At 37.0% G+C, this 19,583-nt stretch overlaps 1 protein-coding gene across 4 annotated transcripts in view; it reads left to right on the top strand.

Annotated features, from left to right (window-relative positions):
• Wdr62 (WD repeat domain 62) overlaps positions 1-19,583 on the top strand; it is a 139,310-nt gene that overhangs the window by 80,814 nt on the left and 38,913 nt on the right. For all 4 annotated transcript variants that reach the window (XM_076132750.1, XM_076132747.1, XM_076132748.1 and 1 more), the window contains exons 4-12: positions 13,175-13,334; positions 13,877-13,945; positions 14,200-14,304; positions 14,590-14,700; positions 15,376-15,558; positions 15,966-16,126; positions 17,028-17,163; positions 17,805-17,975; positions 18,617-18,732. In XM_076132750.1, the coding sequence (XP_075988865.1) occupies positions 13,175-13,334; positions 13,877-13,945; positions 14,200-14,304; positions 14,590-14,700; positions 15,376-15,558; positions 15,966-16,126; positions 17,028-17,163; positions 17,805-17,975; positions 18,617-18,732 (1,212 nt within the window). The remainder of the gene's footprint in view (positions 1-13,174; positions 13,335-13,876; positions 13,946-14,199; positions 14,305-14,589; positions 14,701-15,375; positions 15,559-15,965; positions 16,127-17,027; positions 17,164-17,804; positions 17,976-18,616; positions 18,733-19,583) is intronic.

Raw genomic sequence — 19,583 nt, 5'->3', positions numbered from 1 at the left:
ATCCGGATCTCTTCTTTTGCACCATTTCTATACGGAATCCTAAACTTTGAGAATCTAAGCCTTTCGCGTTGTCTTGAAAACTTATTTGTTTCGAACTAGACTTAAATTGTTTCGGAAATAGACATTGTTTGACATCTTTGTATTTTGAAAACTACGTAAAAATTCATTTGAAACCTTTGATCTAGTTTATTTTCAATTGCCTAAAATAAAAGAGTTCCCTACTTCTTTGTTATGACAACTCGCATATTTATTAATCTTGTGTCGCAGGGACTTTTACAAACATACAAACCCGCTGTTTGTATGTTTGTAAAAACACACAGTACAACAGACTATTAGTGGTTCCCACAAATTAACACGTAGATAGATATATTTTGTACGAGAATCGAACCAACTGTCTCAGCGCTCAAAAGTAACCATTACCACTGCCATGAAACACTTAGAGACGGTTCACATCGGACGGAAGATGCGTCGGGCGTAGGCTAAATAGTATGGAATTCACAACGACGCATCATCGGTTGAGTGTCAACCGTCTAGTGTTTTTCTATCTGGGGGCACGGAAGTGCCCCCGCAAGTCGAGCAAAAAAAAGCGGCACGGCCGTAACATCCTTTTCTCGAAGCAATTCGGGCAATTTTTGACACCCCTATAATTTCGTTGTGGATAAAACAAGAAGCCTGGATTTTCAGCAACTAATCAGTCATTGTATCAACACGGTATATTTAAAATTTCAGTCAATTTGAACCAGTAGTTTAAGAATGACAACTTGTTAAAATTTTGAATTTTGTCACTCACTGATTCACTGATTCACTGACTCACTGACTCACTGACTCACCGATCATCAAAAGTCTAAGGTACTTCTAGCAGACTTAGAAGCTTAAAATTTAGAATACAAATAGGGTTTAGTGTCTTAATCATGGGAAAAATTTAATATTTTCTAATTTCGGTCCAGTTTTCTAAATACACCAACTGCAACAATAACTTTGTAATCCCATATAAATGTATAAGATTACAAGGTTACATTTGCAGTTAATGAATTATTATTACTGTAGAAAATAAAATAAATAGGTGTAAATAGGCACCTACTATATGAGGCATAACGGGAGGGGGTATAGGGTGGGTAAGAGTGTTTAGCCCATGAAACTGAACAACATTCCCATAGGAAAATATGTTGAATTATGAAAAAAAAACGTCTTTCCATACAAATTGGACTTATATTCGCTCTACAAAAAGAAGTGAGATGCCATCAAAAACATTCTGTAAAAACCTCAAGTCTCGCCGTAAAAAGTGGTGAGATCTATATAATACCAAGTCGATTAATCTATTTAGTCTCTACTTAAAGGACCTTCTGTCTTAAGTTATTACGTATGTTATTATCATGCCAATTTAAAAAAAATATACCTTTAAAACAAATAGATCGACTTGGTCATCGCAAGAAAACACAAATTCGCCATTAAGATTTCAGGAGCATTAACTTCTCGTCGTGCTGTGTAGTGTGATACAAACTAATAATCAAATCATGCGATGGCCAGGTCGGTCTATTTGTTTTAAAGGTATTTTTTTTAAATTGGCATGATAATAACATACGTAATAACTTAAGACAGAAGGTCCTTTAAGTAGAGACTAAATAGATTAATCGACTTGGTATTATATAGATCTCACCACTTTTTACGGCGAGACTTGAGGTTTTTACAGAATGTTTTTGATGGTATACATTTGTCTGTTCTGGCGTTACGCGAACGATAATACGCGACGCATGTTCCGTCAGATATGAACCTTCCCTTAAAATCCATCAGTTTTGACACAGCACCTCTTACTAAAAACAGATTATTTTTCGCCAAAGTATATAAAAATATCTTCTTCATAAAAATACTCATAACCAATATTTAAACCAGCATAATGAAATAAACTCCAAATCCCTAAACAGATAAAGCCAGTGTGACACTGAGCGCAACGGTGCTAAATCCACCGTCCCAGGTGTGTCACAACTTTACAGTACAACGTTATGACTGTCGCGTGTTTGAAATGTATTTGTTAAAGTTTTATATTTTTAGTAGTAGCTTTATTTTTTTAAATGGTTGAAAATAATATTTTTAAGTGGACTCACGGAGTATTCCTCGGATGATAAAAAAAATGTTTGGGGTACTGGTCAAACTCAATTATTGTACATTAATAACACTTAGTTAACCACCAATCGTAGGGGTGGTCAATACCCATAATTAAATTAAATGGCGCCCTAAGATCTTTCTCTAACATGGTGTAAACTTAAAAACACACGGGGCCGTCTTCTACGTGCCTTCCGAAGCAATTATTTGTGGAATGCACAAATAATCGTTCCGTGTAGAAATCGAACTCATGACCTGCAGAGGCAATGTTAGTGGCGTGGCGACCTTAACCACTGTGCTACGGAGGCAGTCAAATAATGAAACGTCAAATAATTAAATGTATCGACGTTCTTCATACAGTTATAGTATGACCGATGACGGACGGATAGACAAAACGGGACATATGACGTCATTATTATATACTGATGTCGTTTGTAGAATATTAATTAAGTGATTATATTATACATACATAATATGACGCCGTTTTCCAATAGGATTTCTTTTTGACATTAGGTATGTGTGTTCATGTATATGATCATATTATTATGTTCGAACGATGATTGTAGTAAACTAGCTTATTCCCGTAGTGTCACTCGTGTCGCTGTAAATAGAGGTTTTTATCTTTTCCGTGGTTTCTTGCGTACATATGTAAAATATCGCTATTTTCTTGTAGGAGTAAGCAGAGGCTAGAGAGCTATCTAAACTTTGGCAGGATAATAGATCGTTCTTTGAGAACGATCTATTATCCTGCCAAAGTTTAGATAGCGACAACCGTATTGATGAGAAAAAGACGACAGAAATTATACATTTCTACAATTTTATGGTGAAGCGTAAAAAATGGGTTTATTTTCGTAAATAAATGTGAGATCCCTCCGCTGTTATAATGGAGTACATTAGAATATTACTTGATCATGAACCGTAGTGCCATATTTTGGTTATTACTGTCGGAATTTGAAGCAGGAAGTAGGGGTTCAAAACCGGGAAATATTAAACTGTTATTCAACATAGTTCAGTGATTATGAAAATATTTATTTACTTCCGGACCCGCGTGGCTGCTTATTGCAATAATACATTTTAGGGTCGATTTTTGATAAACTCAGACTTTAATGCTAAGGCTGATATTGATCTCCCTAGTAAGATCCCAAAATAGATCAGTGGTCTTACCGTAAAAATCACAATTTCAAATTTAATTAATAATATAATATAGTATAAAATTGCTATTTTTTATTAATCAGGCGTTTTTCACGTCAATTAGAGAAACTGAAAAACATTTTGAACAGAACTTTATAAGACCATTATACATATGATTCGTATGGTTAGTGATCAACCGATGTGCGGCTTGAAAATGAACATAATAAATTAATAATTATGAATCACTGCGAAATCTCCCCAATTTCATCTAAAAAAGACACTCTACATACAAAATGTAATACCCCATACATACAACCCTAATGGTAGTGAACGGTGAACTTTAAACGAGTTACTCGGGGTGAGCCGGGGCGCGGTGTGGCCGCACCTTTAAATCGATACGATGTGCACTTACCTTTATTGTCTGGAAATGTTAGTTCTGGTTTATATTAAGACGATATTTTAGTGTTTACTAGCTGACCCGCGCAACTTCGCTTGCGTCACATAAGAGAGAATGGGTCAAAATTTTCCCCGTTTTTGTAACATTTTTCACTGGTACTCTGTTCCTATTGTTAGTAGCGTGATGATATATAGCCTGTAACCTTCCTCAATAAATGGACTATCTAACACTGAAAGAATTTTTCAAATCGGACCAGTAGTTCCTGAGATTAGCGCGTTCAAACAAACAAACAAATAATCAAACAAACAAACTCTTCAGCTTTATAATATTAGTATAGATTAGATATTTAGATTTGGCATGGAAACAGGTTATAATTAATTATGAATTTTCAAAATAAATAACACCTTTCCTTCGCGTTGCAGTCGGGTAAATGTGTGTAAGTTTATGTAGTCACAAACTAAAATTATCAGCTAGGTAAATTTAATAGCGTGTGTAGAACTAATTTGCGTGTTTATAAAACCTATTTAGTTAGCACTATTAGCCTAGGTTACTCCCAAATGACTTGATGTACAAACTTAATCAAAATTCAAGGTTTTTCTTGCATTCAAAATAAAGTAGAGGCCGCTCGCGACTTCGTCCGCGTAGAAACCCTTCCCGTGTAAATCCGTGTTCCTCGGGAACTCCGGGATAAAAAGTAGCCTTTGTGTTATTCTAGGTCTTTAGCTTTACCTATGTACCAACTTTCATCGTAATCGGTTCAGTAGTATTTGACTGAAAGAGTAACAAACATCCATACATTTTCACAAACTTTCGCATTTGTAATATTATTTATTTATTTATTTATTTTAAACTTTATATACAGAGCTGTATAAAGGCGGACTTAATGCCAGGAGCATTTTCTGCCAGTCTACCTTAGGGTGATGCAGAGATTGTTGTGAAGGTGTTTAAAAGAGGAAGGAGAGTGAGATGAGAAAACGTGTGTAAATAAATAATAATTGGTGTAGACAATATGAGTGTAAATTAATAATTATATTAAGTATAAAGTTACATATAAAAAATAATATATATACATACATATTAATTACATAAATGAAAATAACATACAATCAATATATATATATACAATAATAGATAAATATATGAATACATATAAACTATGATAATTGTGACGATTCAGCAACTTTGTTCAACAATAGATCTTTTACTTTGCTCTTGAACGTAAGACGGTTAGTGGACATCCTGATTTCAAGAGGGAGCGCATTCCATAACAGGACTGATTGAACAGGGAACGAGGAATTGACAAACCCAGAAGTGTGAGAGGGACAGAGAAGAATAAGATTGCTTGAGGAGCGGAGATTACGATTGTGGTTATCACACAAGTATTGAAAGTAGGGAGTTAGGTAGGCTGGGGGAGTAGGGGAAGTAAGAAAAGAGAAGAGACTCGTGAGTGCACGTAAATTACGGCGCTCACGGATTGGTAGCCACCTAAGTTGAGAGCGATAAGTAGATACATGATCATACTTGCGTAAATTGAAGATAAATCGAATGCAGTTGTTAAGAAGACGGTCAAGTTTGTTGAGGAGATCTGCATTCAGGTCAAAGTAACACACATCACCATAGTCGATCAGAGGGAATATTAAGGTCTGCACAAGCATGGTTTTGGTCCTGGATGGCAGAAAGTTCTTGAGGCGATATAGAGCTCGCAGTGTGCTAGTCACTCTACGGCAAACATTGGCTGTTTGGACTTTCCAGCTCAACGTTGAATCAACATGAAGACCTAAATCTCTTACTGAAGACGTCGTTTTAATAGTCCGGCCGTTAAAGACTATAGGTGGTACATGAACATTACCTAATCTGCTAATATTGCGGTGACTGCCTACCACTATAGCCTGACATTTGGCAGGGTTACCAGCCAAGCCAAACTTCTCAGACCAGCACCTAATGTGTTCGAGGTCGCTATTCACGACGTCTACTGCTGTCGATATAGAGTCCACGGACCCTTGCGAATAAAGTTGCAAGTCATCAGCATACAGATGATACGATCCTCGAAGATTTTGGGTTACTAGATTGATGAATATTGAAAATAATAAGGGAGAAAGAATGCCGCCTTGTGGGACGCCAGAATCCAGTCCACGCCAGCTCGATGAAGATTCACCGAGGTGAACCGATTGCTGGCGCCCTTGAAGATATGAGGAAAACCAATTCAGCGCACCGGAAGATATGTTAAGATGGGAGAGGATAGAGAGAAGGATATCATGACTGACGGTATTGAAGGCATTCGAGAAGTCTACCAAAGCCATAACAGTGACTTTAGTATCCTCCATCCCCGCCCTAATATCGCCAGTCACCTTAAGGAGTGCCGACGTAGTGCTGTGGCCTGGTCTGAATCCGGATTGGAGCGGGCTAAGTAAATTGTTATTTAACACAAACTGTGTTAACTGTTTGTGCACACAGGCCTCCAGCACTTTGGAGAGAAAAGGTAGAATGGAAATGGGACGGAAGTGAGCTGGAAGTGACGGATTTGGGATTTTAGGCAATGGGATAATGTAGGCTTTGCGCCACAAGGAAGGAAAGGAACCAGAGGTAAGGGAGAAATTTATGATGTGAGATATGGCGGGAAGCAGGTGATCCAACACAGAGACGATCATGCGTCGACTGACGTCATCGGCGCCTACTGCATTAGATTTAATAGAGTGGATTATCTTCTTAACATCTTCCGGAGTTACTGGCGAAAAGGAGAAGGATTCAATATTAGGTCGGGGTAATCCCAGTATGGATTGGACAGTATTGGTCTTGGTTTGGTGATCCATCACTGTGGTGGACGTAAAGTGACGAGAATATTAGTAGGATTAATTTGACCTACTGACTGTCCTTGTCTGGGCGGTAGTGTATACTACTGCGAATCATGAGGTCTCGGGTTCAATTCCCGAGTCGGATACAGTGCTGCTGGATTTTGGTTTAAATTCTTCAAAAGTAGGTAATCGTCACTTCTGATTTTATACATACATAATATCACGCCTTTTTCCCAAAGAGATAGGCAGAGACTAAACAACGCCATTTAGTACGATCCTTACAAACTTCCCTTGCCTCATTCACATACATACATCTTGTCATACAGGACCGCCGGTTACGAGTACTACGCACCTACTTCTGCTGACATTTTCTTTTAATAATTTCTGTTATCAAGTTTATTTCTTACTGTATCATCAGAGCGTGTCAGTTAATGTTATTATAAGTCACCGGCCGGGCATCGAACCCCGACGTCCTCAAGCGACTTCCGCTTCCGGACGTGACACTATGAGTAACGGGGGAACCTCACTTCTCTGTTATAGAAAGTTATTAAACATAGTAAGGAAACAAAAGATTATTTAAGTACCTACTGTTTTTTTAGTGTATTTATATGGTTCAAAGTTTCAAAAGTCCACAACCCACACTTGGCCAGCGTGGGGGACTTAAGGACCTTCTCTTCCCTCTACCGGAAAGAGACCGTGGGACAGTAATGGGTTAAAAAAATGTTTCAGTCGCGCAAGGGAAGACTTTTACTAACAAGTAACTATCCTAGATTTCGGCAATTGACTGGGTTAAAGAAAAATGATTAAACTTGTACTCGTAAAGGGTTCATCTGAAATGCTCACTCTATGTCATTCATTTCGTAAGTAATGTTCAGATGGTAAATGTTACAGACTGAAACTATTTATTGAGTAATCATTTGATACCAATGTAAATACGAAAGTGAGACTGCAACGTATTTCTATACTAAAATGTTTTTGATAAAGAGCGGCTGCTTTAGTTGTAGCTGGCTGTTTAGTTGGCTCAAAAGGCCTATACTAGTTTTCTACTTACCCTATAAATACAAAACACGCGTGATGTTCTGTTCACCGTGAGAAACACTTGACAGACTTGTTACACATACTAATCGTTAACGTGACATTACTCGTAGAGCATAGTGATTGAATTAGCGATTTTGAGTTCACTAGCATCAAGAAATTTTTTGAAAAACTATTGTATAATTAGTTTTAGTAAAATATCCGCGCTGTTCGTTGCAGATGTAATTAAAACGACTAATAAAGCTTCACCTATTCTATTAATATAGTTTTACGAACTAATAAATAATAGAGGAACTCGGGGTGACCATATTATACATATCAAGATCCTCCGTGTTCCGGAAGGCATGTTAAATTGTGAGTCCCGGCTGTCATTATATAAAATCTTTGACAGTCGTTAACAGTAGTCAGAATCTTAAAAGCCTGAATACTAGTCTAACCGAGACGTATCGTGTTATAACTCAGGTAACTGGATTGTGAACGTCAGATAGAAGTCAACTCTAACTTAGTTTAAAGAAAGGTTAGGCTGATCAAGAACTAATAATATATCCAGAATCGTAACGGTTGGGCCTAGAATGAACTCAGTAAACATTAGGAACAACGGCGTATTAAATAATAGATTTAAAGCATATCAGTACAATAACACGCATATTTCATAACAAATCCTTTTAATATTATAATCCGTAATGATAAAAGGATAATCGCATTCTTTAATTTTAATATACGCATAAATATTTCTACGACAGACAGAAGTATTTTACGCGACACACGAGCAATTCTTAGTGTTGACATTCTAAACAAAAAATAATTTGATGTAACTTTTCACCTATTAGATCAGCTTCTGTCTGAGGCAAAAAATAAGGACTGCCTTAAAATTGGAAACGACAACCACCAGGGCCGACTTTTTACGTGCCTTTTGAAGCACGTAGACGCTCAGCTCAATTACCTGTCTCCACCCATCTATAAAATTACCGCGTCAAGCGTTGCTTAACCGAGTTCAAATTCCACTATACGGTCACCCATCTATGGAATGACCGCGCCAAAGGTTGTTTGACTTATAGATCGTGCACTGACCGGTGAGTGAACTATTTATATTATACAAATATACACTTAAAAAACATTACTTTCTATCTTTCGCCGTGGGGTAAAAAAAGGGTGTGCCGGAGAATCGAATCCGTACTTTGTATGCCCGAGGTCAAAGGTTACTTAATATCACTTAGTTAAATTAAAATACATATTTTCCCCTATTTAGTGGTATAAATATCTAATGACTGTGTTTAAGGCGTGGTGTCTATCCCCTAAGTTAAAGTGTGGGGTAAAAACGTCCCTATTTCTATCTTCCCCAATAGTTGTTACTCATGGGACCAGCCCTTAATTAGTTAGAAATTATAGTAATAAATTATTTTGGGAATATTTCTTAATTTGTTTTTAAAAAAAAGCTCTTTTGGTACTAAATTACAAAAGACATGTTTGTGTGTTCGGGATGAACTCAAAAATTGTTTAACAAATTTTAGTTTTTTGTAATCGGACTGAAAGTCTATAAAAAGTATAAGTAACTTAAAAAACACGATAAAACAATTAAGACACCATTTCAAGAATGAGAATAATAATATCATTTTTAGAAGTCTATAAAGACTAAAAAAAATATATAATCCAAATTTCAACCCGGGTATCAAACGCGCGATCTTTGCACTGTTTCTTGGTTTCACTAACAATCGCTATCGCTTATCACCATGTCCTCAGCCCACTCTTCCGCTAGCGCGTGTCTGCCTGCATCACAATGACGCCCCACGCAGCGTGAAGTGCCATTACTGACGGCCATTTAGCGTTAATAGGGATGGGTGCTAGTTATAGCGATTTAAACTGACATGGCTTGTTATAAAAACTGTATTTCAGGCTTAATTAGTACTATTTTATTATTGTTGTTTCAAGAATCTACTCCCGAAAGATCTTTGACATGCCTCAACGACTATTATATTATCCTAGCAGGTAGCTGGTAACAACCGGGACCGGCTTTTAAGTGCCCTCCGAAGCATGGAGAGGCTCAGTTCAAATACCAATATGCGTAAAAAAGGTTGTTGTTTGGTTTTTTTTAATAAATTTATGCTTCTTTTTCTAACGAATTTCTATCCGAGGAACATGAACTAAATTTAATAAAAAGTAATTTTTATTAAATTTAGTTCATGTGTCTTATCAGAAAAATATAGTTAGTATACGGTTTTATTTACTTAATACCCAATACATACCTCTCTTTACGAGAGACATAACTTACTTCTATTTACAAAGTTTTCATACTAAACTGCTGTAATGTTAATGAAATTTAGCAGCGAGATAGATCCAGGAGTAGGGGAATGGCTACAACATTCTTTCAAATGAGTTCAAGTAGAGTTTGTAATTTCATAAAAATCGCTATCTCTTATCAGCAAGCCCGCTCCCTCTTCCGCTCACGCGTCAATGAGTGGAATGACAACACTTAACCCACGCTTATAACAATAAAGAATTAAATAAACTGTGGTCTCACTGCTAGCGAGTTAAGATGCAAAGATGTGATGATTTTTTTTATTATATTATATTACGATGATTATTTGTTTCTAAGAATGATACGTATATATACGAAGATGTATGGATGTGAATGAGACAAGGGAAGTTTTTAAGGATCGTTTCAAATGGCGTTCTTTGGTCTCTGTCTACTCCTATAGGGACAAGGCGTGATATTATGTATGTAGAATAGTATACGTTAAAGTATGTCTTTTTGCTAATATTAAAGATAATTTGCATTTCCGAAAAATAGTTTGATAACGCGATGTTTTTTAAGTCGTCAAAGTTGCAAATGGTATATCGCACATATTTTAAAACTTCGAATAACTGTTGTAAGTAAAAATTTCTTTGCCTATTTTGTTCTGTTGGAGAATCGAACCTAAATACCGTAGGTCCTTAGAACCGTTGCTAAAAGTGAGCAACGAAAATCTAAATAATTTTTAATTAGAAACTATTAGATATAATGATTAAATTAGAACTTTGATTAAATATACACTATTGTTTATCTAGATTGTGGTATAGTTTCACTGACAGCGTTTCTCGTTGACTTATAATTTACCTAAATATTCGGCATAGCAATGAAATGTATCTGAAGTTATTTGCAATGAATAATAATCAGTGTTCAAGCGTTCGCAGAATTGATTAAAATATGATAATTAATGCGCAGTGCTCGGTATTTATGTAGACGTCGCAGTGTTAGCGATTTTATAGTAGGATATTATACGCTATCTATTTACTTACCTGAAATATTATTGATTGCATCTGCGGCGCGGTCGGTAATGTGTCCGACTACTGATTGTGAGGTCCCACGTGCAATTATCAGGTTGTATAAAGTGATATTGGTTTTCTTCTAGTTAAAATTAGATTATTTTTGCAACATCAGCCTCGCGGGTCAATCTGTCAGGTTAAGCTACGCTTGTTGATGTTGGTCAGTGGATGGACTATTATACAGAGAGTCTCTCCGAGTACCTCCTTGTTTCGGAAGGCACGTTAAGTGGTGGAGCCCGGCTGTCATTTTCATAGATCCTTGACAGTCGATACCAGCTTGAAAGTCTGACAACCAATGTAACCGAGGGGTATCGTGTTATAACCCAGGTAGAAGGGTTGTGGAGGCAGCCGCTCCATGTAAATAACTGGTATTCAGCTGCATCCGGTGAGATTGGCAGCCGACTCCAACATAGTGCGAAGAAAGGTTAGGCTGATGATGCATCTATTGTCTGTAGGGTATTATATACGACTGCTGTCCACAAGATCTTGGATTCTATTCCCAGTTCGGGCAAAGTGCTATTGCTGTAGTTTTAATATGTGATAAATAAATAATTCACTAAATAAACAAAACATGTTGATTTAAACCGATTCACTCAGCGTTTTAAAAGCTGTGTGTAATCAAAATGGCCGCTTTCTAAAGCCCACGGCTGTTAAATGTTAACGATATGACAAGTCTACTCGTGTGCATGACAATTAGGCAATTGATATACAGTCAGGTCTCACTGACAGCGATTTGAAGAACTTTTTAATTGTTTTATGACCAATGACCATCTACTCATGATGATGACGACCATATCTATATATTTTTTTTCATTTATCCGATGTGGAATGTATGATAGGGAATTTCCGAAAAAACTTCTCTTAGTAACGTGCATCTCTACACTTCCTAAGAATTCTTTGTAGCAAATTTCAAGTTTCTACGCTCAGTAGTTTTGGCTGTGCGTTGTCCATCAGTCTGTCAGTACCTCAGTATCGGAAGAATAAATGTAATGTGATACTTTTTAGTTATTTAGCTTTTAGTACAAAAAAAACAAGTTTTATTTATAGGAAGAGGCCTATACTCAACAGTCAGTAGAAGTGGGGAGATTAGATAGATAGATAGAGTCTCAAATAGATTTAAGGTACATCAAAATTAAAAAGGCCTTCTTTAAATCGCTCTCGCTTCCGCTATCCGCTATCAATAAGACCAATACCTAGCTAATAAAATTCTCCCCGCGTTGTCTGTCGCTCGATCATCGCACGCCAATGAATGGTATATTAATCCTTGTATTACGTATGTTAGTAGCGTATGGGGTAGGCAGGGAATGCGGTGTAACGGTGACAAGTAAATCTAGTAGTCTACCTGTTTTTAAAGTTAAGATGGTTATTTAAAAATAATGCGTCACATAAGAGAGAATGGGTCATAATTTTCCCCGTTTCTGTAACATTTTTTACTACTTCTCTGCTCCTATTGGTAGTAGCGTGATGTTATATTGCCTAAAGCCTTCCTCGATAAATGGTCTATTCAACACAAAAATATTTTTGCAATTCGAACCAGTAGTACCTGAGATTAGCGCTTTCAAACAAACAATCAAACAAACAAACTCTTCAGCTATATAAATATTAGTATAGATAATTACTCATTAGTAGCCCGTAGTTTAGTAACGTGCCCGGTATATGACAATAGGCTCGCCCCCTATTACATGGGACTAACATTGTAAATGGTGAAACGTGAGTGTATTTCATACACCTCTGCTTAAACTTTTAGGTATACCAAGCGTGATGCTTGTTTGTAAAGCAGACTAAAAACTTCAGATTTTAGCAATAAACAAATATATTTAAAATAATTACCTTTCTTAAGTACTTGAAAGTATAAAAAGTTTGCAACTTAAAGCTAGATTTATGATAATCGCAGTTATAAGTTATAACTGAAATAATTTACTTTATTTATTATCATTTTACAAACCGATTTATTTTTACGGAGTATTTTGCTTAACTTATAAAAGTTTTAATGTTCATAAGACTCTTTTAAAAAAGTTTAATGATTTATTGCAATTGTTTATCTCTTAAGAAGAATAATACCTTTTATTCTTGTAAATGGAAGCTTATTTTTGCCTTTGATACGCATGAAATCGACCACCTTATGCAAAAAACACTTAGACAATTTGAAACTATTCATTTTTTTCTAGTTTTGAACTATAATAAAAATACGTACACGTCGGGATGTCGTCCAATTAGGATTAATTTATTAACTTTTAGAATTAACATGTCTTTGATTTTCCGTAAACAAAAAATAAACCGCATTTTCTCAAAGACTTTCTTTAATTAGCGATCTATCTTAACCTCCACGTTCATTACTGAAATTTCTATTATTAATAGCTCTGTTAGTGGGACCTAACATTTCACATAAATAATCTCCTTTTCTCTCTATTTCCAGATGCACGGTAGTCCTGTACAACGCTCGCAAGAACAGACAGAGTCACGTGCTGAACGCGTGTCGCAAGAGCGTCACTTGCGTGACGTTCTCGCCAGATGGCAGGTACCTGGCCACGGGCGAGTGTGGACACGCCCCCGCTGTTAGAGTGTGGGATTTACAGGTAAATACTGGAAATATAACAATTTTAATACTAGTTTTTTAGTGTATATTGATACTAACATAGATTATCTTAGTGCATAAAATTTCCATGTCAAAATGTTAGTTACCGTGCTCCTCCGAAACGGCTTTACCGATTCTCATGAAATTTTGTGAGCAACAGTGAGTAGGAATTTGCCAACATCTATTTTTCATACCCCCAAGAGACACTTTTTTTTTATTTTAAATCAAAACAACGGTTGCCGGGTCAGCTAGTAAACAATAAACACCTAAAATAATGAGTTATAAAACATTTTCGTTTATATTATAAAAGTAAATATTAAGGTTAAACACAAATAGAAAAAAAAACAAACGCAGTTCCTTAATTCAAGCTAGTTAAAAGTCAGATGTAAAGTCGTGCAGCGCCATCTAGTGGCGAATAGTAGCAACTTAAATATCTATTTTAGTGTCGCCATCTAGTGTCGAGTAGTTGGTTGTTTAAGTTTCTGTTATGTACATTTTTTTGCTTGAATGTTTGTTAATAAATATATTTTTTATTCCTTTCAGGATCCCACGGCGTCGGGAGCCGTACAAATAGCTGAATTCCCGGGACACACACATGGAGTCAGCTGTGTGGTAATTATTTTCTATTTTTATTTGAAAAAATATCTTACAAAAGTTGTGCACGCATATAATGTAATTAGTTATTGGTAATATATCAGTGTATATATCTTTGTATTGGGTTACAATTCAAGTTATTCACGTTTTCCTTACGAATAAAAACCTTAAACTGATTAACAAAAAGATACAAAACGTCTCACAGTATTTTAGTAAACTCTCCTTCCATTTATGTAATACATCTATACTAACAAACATTTGTTTGTTTGCAGGCATTCTCAACGTCATCGAAGTACCTAGTGTCGATCGGTTCTCAACATGACATGATAGTCAACGTGTGGGACTGGCGCGCAAACCTCAAGCTGGCTAGTAATAAGGTAAATACATCTTATCGTATGGTTAGTGGTCAACCTAGTGTCAAAGTTGTTCAAGCCGCCCGAAAGGCCTTTGACATGGCTTTACGACTGTTATCTTAATTGACATCAACCGGGACCGACTTTTTACGTGCCCTCCGAAGCACGGAGACGCTCAGTTCAAGTACCACTATGAAGTCATCCATCTATCGAATGATCGCGCCAAGATTTGCTTAACCCACTGATCGGTGAGCGCAACTGGCTATGGGCTATAAGACTTAACTTAATTTTTGTATGATTGTGTTGCAGGTGTCATCTCGCGTGAAAGCGGTGAGCTTCGCGGAGAACGGCAACTACTTCGTTACTGTCGGCTTCAGGCATGTCAAGTTCTGGTACCTCGAGTACTCCAGGAATGCCAAGGTGAGGTGTCAACTACTGCCCCACTGCTGGACATTGGGCAACTTTCCAAGTTTGAGTCTGTTGGTAATAGTAGTGTGTGCTACAAATTATTTTTGTTGTAATCTATTCTATAGGTCCCTGATTCGATTCCGAGATTAGAGCTTTTATTATTTGGTTTCCAATAATATATCATAGTCAATCTTGGGTTAAAACGAAAAATTCGGTCTTTTTTGTTTACAACTCCATTTCTCAAACATGCCAAAAAATATTAAGATTTCGTACACAGCAATAGCTTAAATTCACTTGTAGGTATAACTTTCTTTGGGTTTACTATACTTAGAATAAAAAACTATACTACAACAAAATAAATATTTTTTGTTTTTGTTTAAATTATTTATTTTCGAAACTATTAATTGACCATTAAACTTATCCCATACTATAATATTACCAATTGAATAAAAAAACACATTTTCGAAACAATTAACACTATTTTTAAACCAATAAAGTAACCTTATTAATATAATGTAAAATATTTTAACCAATAAATTATTTCTTATCATTTAAAATAATTACGTAATTAACCATCAAACATATCTTTTCCGCAGTTCGAAGAGTCAGTCCAATTCAATGATCTCTTTACACAAATAATTAAGCAACACTTAATTTTAAAAATTAACCAACTATCTCTTTCCTCAGTTCAAAGAGCCAGTCCCCCTGATGGGCCGCTCGGCCATCTTAGGCGAGCAGAAAGACAACGAGTTCTGTGACGTGGTGTGCGGGCGCGGCGCGTCGGCCGACAGCACGTTCGCCATCACGCGCGGCGGACTGCTGTGTGAGTTCAACAGTCGCCGGCTGCTGGACAAGTGGGTGGAGCTGAGGGTAAGTGTCTAACATATTAGGTCGGGGGAAAAGTCTTTTCGCATTATAGTATGTATGAACTTGTAATAAAATCTTTTCTCTACACAAAAAAGCTCGATATTTGGGTACCTCACAAGCTCACTGAAAGAAACCTAATGAACGGTGTACTCATTTGTGATTCTTGAAGCCAAAGAGATTTTATTACAGGTTCATACATACTAAAACGCGAAAATACTTTTTCCCCGATCTACTCGTAACATGTTTGTAAAAGTCCCCGCGACACAAAACATATTTGTCTTTTAAAAAAAACAACAATACGAAAACCTATTCCTATGCCCCTTACTGGGCATGGATCTCCTGAAAGGTCAGGTCTTTAAACAAAACCTTTTCTATTATATAATTTACATTTATATTTTATCTTTTTTCAGACGACATCAGCGAACTGCATGGCAATAGGCTCCAACTACATATTCGTGGGGTGCGCGGAGGGCATAGTGCGGTGCTTCGCGCCGGACTCGCTGCGGTACATCACTACGTTGCCGCGCACTCATTACCTGGGGGTCGATGTCGCTCAGGGCACTAATATTAGGTGAGTAGATACTTTATTATGTTAGTACTAGCGGACCCGACAGACGTTGTCATGTCTAATAAATTAAAAATTAATTAAAAAAACATTGTCCAGCGGACTAAATTGTGAATCTAAACCATTCTCAGATCCCCTTGAACACACACAAAAAATTTCATCAAAATCGGTCCAGTCGTTTAAGAGAAGTTCAATGACATACACACTTACAGAAGAATTATATATATGTTAATATATAGAATTTAGGTATATTTTGACACGGTTATAAGTCAAATGTATCCTACTAATACCAAATATAAATAATTAAGAGGCGCCTATAGCCGCAGTTGCGCTCACCAGTCGGTAAACGATCTGTGGCTTAAGCAAACCTTGGCGCGGTCGTTCCATAGAGGGGTTACCGCATAGTGGTATTTGAGCTGGGCAATCGTGCTTCGGAGAGCACGTAAAAAGTCGGTCCAGTTGTTGTCAATTAAGATAACAGTCGTTAAGCCACGTCAAAAGCCTTTGGGCGGCTTTAACAACTATGACACTAGGTTGACCACTAACCAAGCGATAACAAGAAGCATATAAAGCAGTAATAACCTGGATTTTGGAGGCTAAACTTGCTTCTATGTATTTGCTTACCTCTTTAAGGTACTGTACCCTAGTATAAAAAACAGAATCCCACTACTAAGCTTTCTCTATCTATCTGTGCGTCACCAAGCTATTACTCGTAAACCGTAATAGCGAGGAAGCTGAAATTCTTACAAATTATCTATTTTCGTTGCCTCTTTAATAGCAATTACAAAAAATATTATTGTTATCCTCATACAATAAAAATATTTTTTCGTTTTTTTTGGGTACGGAATCTTTCCTGCGCCACTCGCACTTGGTTTTAAGTAATAATGCTTATATTTCACATTTGCAGTCACATGTTCAGTCAGCCGCCGAACGCGCGGTACCCTGACGCGATCGCATTGACGTACGACGAGCGAAACCACAAGCTAACATGTGTATACAACGACCACAGCTTGTATGTGTGGGATGTCAGAGATATTAAGAGGGTGAGTACTTACCTTTATAATTATTAATATTATTAATATATAAATAAAAGTGTGGATGTGAATGAAAAAAAATACGAATAGAGTTTTATAAAATGTAACGGGAAAAACTCGTGATTTTTAATACATGTATTATGTAAAGAAAGTTTTATTAATAACTAGCTGACTTTGTACCGCCTGGCAGTTGTTTGTTTCTCTGTTTTTTTGGAACGAAGTTCATTATCGCGGTGTACGATGGCTAAGGTGGTCTGGGCGAGTGTCACGAAAAATCCTCACGACACTCACACGCTCTCTTTCTCTCTTTCGCTCTTTCTCGATACAAGCCACGCGACGCGCGCGTCTGCTGTGTATGCCTATATTGTTTTGTAGTTTTCGTGTGTATGTAGTTTTGGTTTATTTAAATTTATGTCAGATAGTTTCACAAAATAATCAAAAAGTGGTAGCCAGATATTGGGAAGCGTACCCGGTATACGGTAATTGGCCCGCATACGCGTACGACGTACGGTATGAACCGGACCGTATATCTGCGAGATATAGATGCAACGTGTGTTTAAAATGACGCGGCAGATGGGACATTTTTGACGCGGCGCGCGTCCGGCATACGAAAGGTTAAGTGATAATAACATGTTTTTTTCTATCCTTAGGTGGGTAAATCCCACTCAGCGCTATACCACTCGGCGTGCATCTGGGGCGTGGACATGGTGGGCGCGGTCACGGACAGCGTGCCGCCCGGCACCTTCCTCACGTGCTCCAGCGACGACACCGTCCGGCTCTGGCACGTTCTCTCGCCGGCCGATCATAATATATATAGTAATGTGAGTATATACTATCGGTCGATACGAACCATAACCCTATTATGTTTCGTATTGACAGTCGTTACTTTCGACTAAAAAGTATGTCTGTGAAAGATAAAAATACAATACTCGATTTTTTGCTTTTTTTGCGTAAATTTTGAGGTTATACGAAGAAAACACGAATAGAAAGTTGTAGATCTCACTATTACCTACATTATTGCTATTTAACTTTTTTTTCTAGGACTCGTAGTTTGTCTGGAAAATGCGATAACCCGTTTTTTACCCTTAAAAGCTCCCTCCAGACCATCTTCTCGACCTCAAATCGCCCGTAAATTAATTTTCCTATCATTTTTGCGATATTTTCTTCCTATTACAAAAGGTTTCATCCTTTTACTATTTTTTTTGTTCTCAAAACCTATCGGCATAGGTCTAAGACTGAAACATTTTATAAGGCACTTATATGATACCAACAAAAATACGAAAAGGTGACGTCACTACATCGTATTTCTACACAAAAATGTGTTTTTGATATTTCATAAAATAGCTGATTTGACTGGTAGTCAACCACCCTATTGTACAATAACCAAAATTAATTGACAACTAAGAATTGTACTCATAATATTTCTGCATTGGTTTCTAATATTTAATGTATATTTTTCTAGGAGCTGAGTAAAGTCCTGTACATAGACCCGGAGCTGAAATTCCTGAAAGATGTCGATCTAACAGCTACGAATGATAAGGACAAGTCGAAGAGCTACGATGATAAGACTGGAGTCAGGTTAGTAACACGAAATATACATACATACATTAACGACTGACTTGTTTAATATATAGATTTATAAACTTCTAAACGACGACCTCCGTGGTGCAGGGGTTAAGGTGGTCGTCTCGCCACTATCATTGCGTCGAGAGGTCGTGGGTTTGATTTCCGCTCGAAACACTTATTTGTGTGATTCACAAAGAGTTGTTTCAGGTCTGTTTGTACTTTGCGTTCGTTGTTTGTATGTTTGTAAAAGTTCCTGCGACACAAAAGCAATTTTTAGTGGATTTTATTCTTACGGAAGTTGTCGTTTTATTAACTCATTATGTGTCCCATTGCTGAGCAAAGGCCACTTCTCTTTTCTTCCAAACTCGTCTGTCCTTTGCCATACTCCGCTACTTTGGACCCGCAAATGCCGTTAGTTTATCATGTCTACGTCGAGGTCGGCTTCGACATTGATGTTCATCGTGTGGTTTCCAGTCTGACATCAGTCATGCCCATCTCTCCAGAGTTGTCTTTAAACAAAAATATATTTATATTATAAGTATGTGGGAGCGTCAGAAGGGGCCTCATAGCGGTTTTGGATGTAATTATCCATTGTGGGCGTTATAACGACAGGAATCCTAAATTATAAGTTTACTTGAATTATATAACGTCTTGTTATTTGATTGAATTAAAATTTTATATACAGTCAATTATAATTAACAAGTTGTAACAAGATTTCGAGCCAATAGTTTACCGTGTATGCACTTTATGCGGCAATTGTCAATCGAGACCAACTACGGTCGCCATTGCTCGCCGTGACACTTACCCTATTCGGGGTTACCCGCTCAAAATTAACGTAAGAACTAAGGAGCTTATAATCTAAA

Source organism: Anticarsia gemmatalis, chromosome 28 (assembly GCF_050436995.1).
Source record: "Anticarsia gemmatalis isolate Benzon Research Colony breed Stoneville strain chromosome 28, ilAntGemm2 primary, whole genome shotgun sequence".
NCBI lineage: Eukaryota > Metazoa > Arthropoda > Insecta > Lepidoptera > Erebidae > Anticarsia > Anticarsia gemmatalis.
Note: the sequence above shows the minus strand (reverse complement) of the source record. Positions and strands in the feature narration are given on the sequence as shown.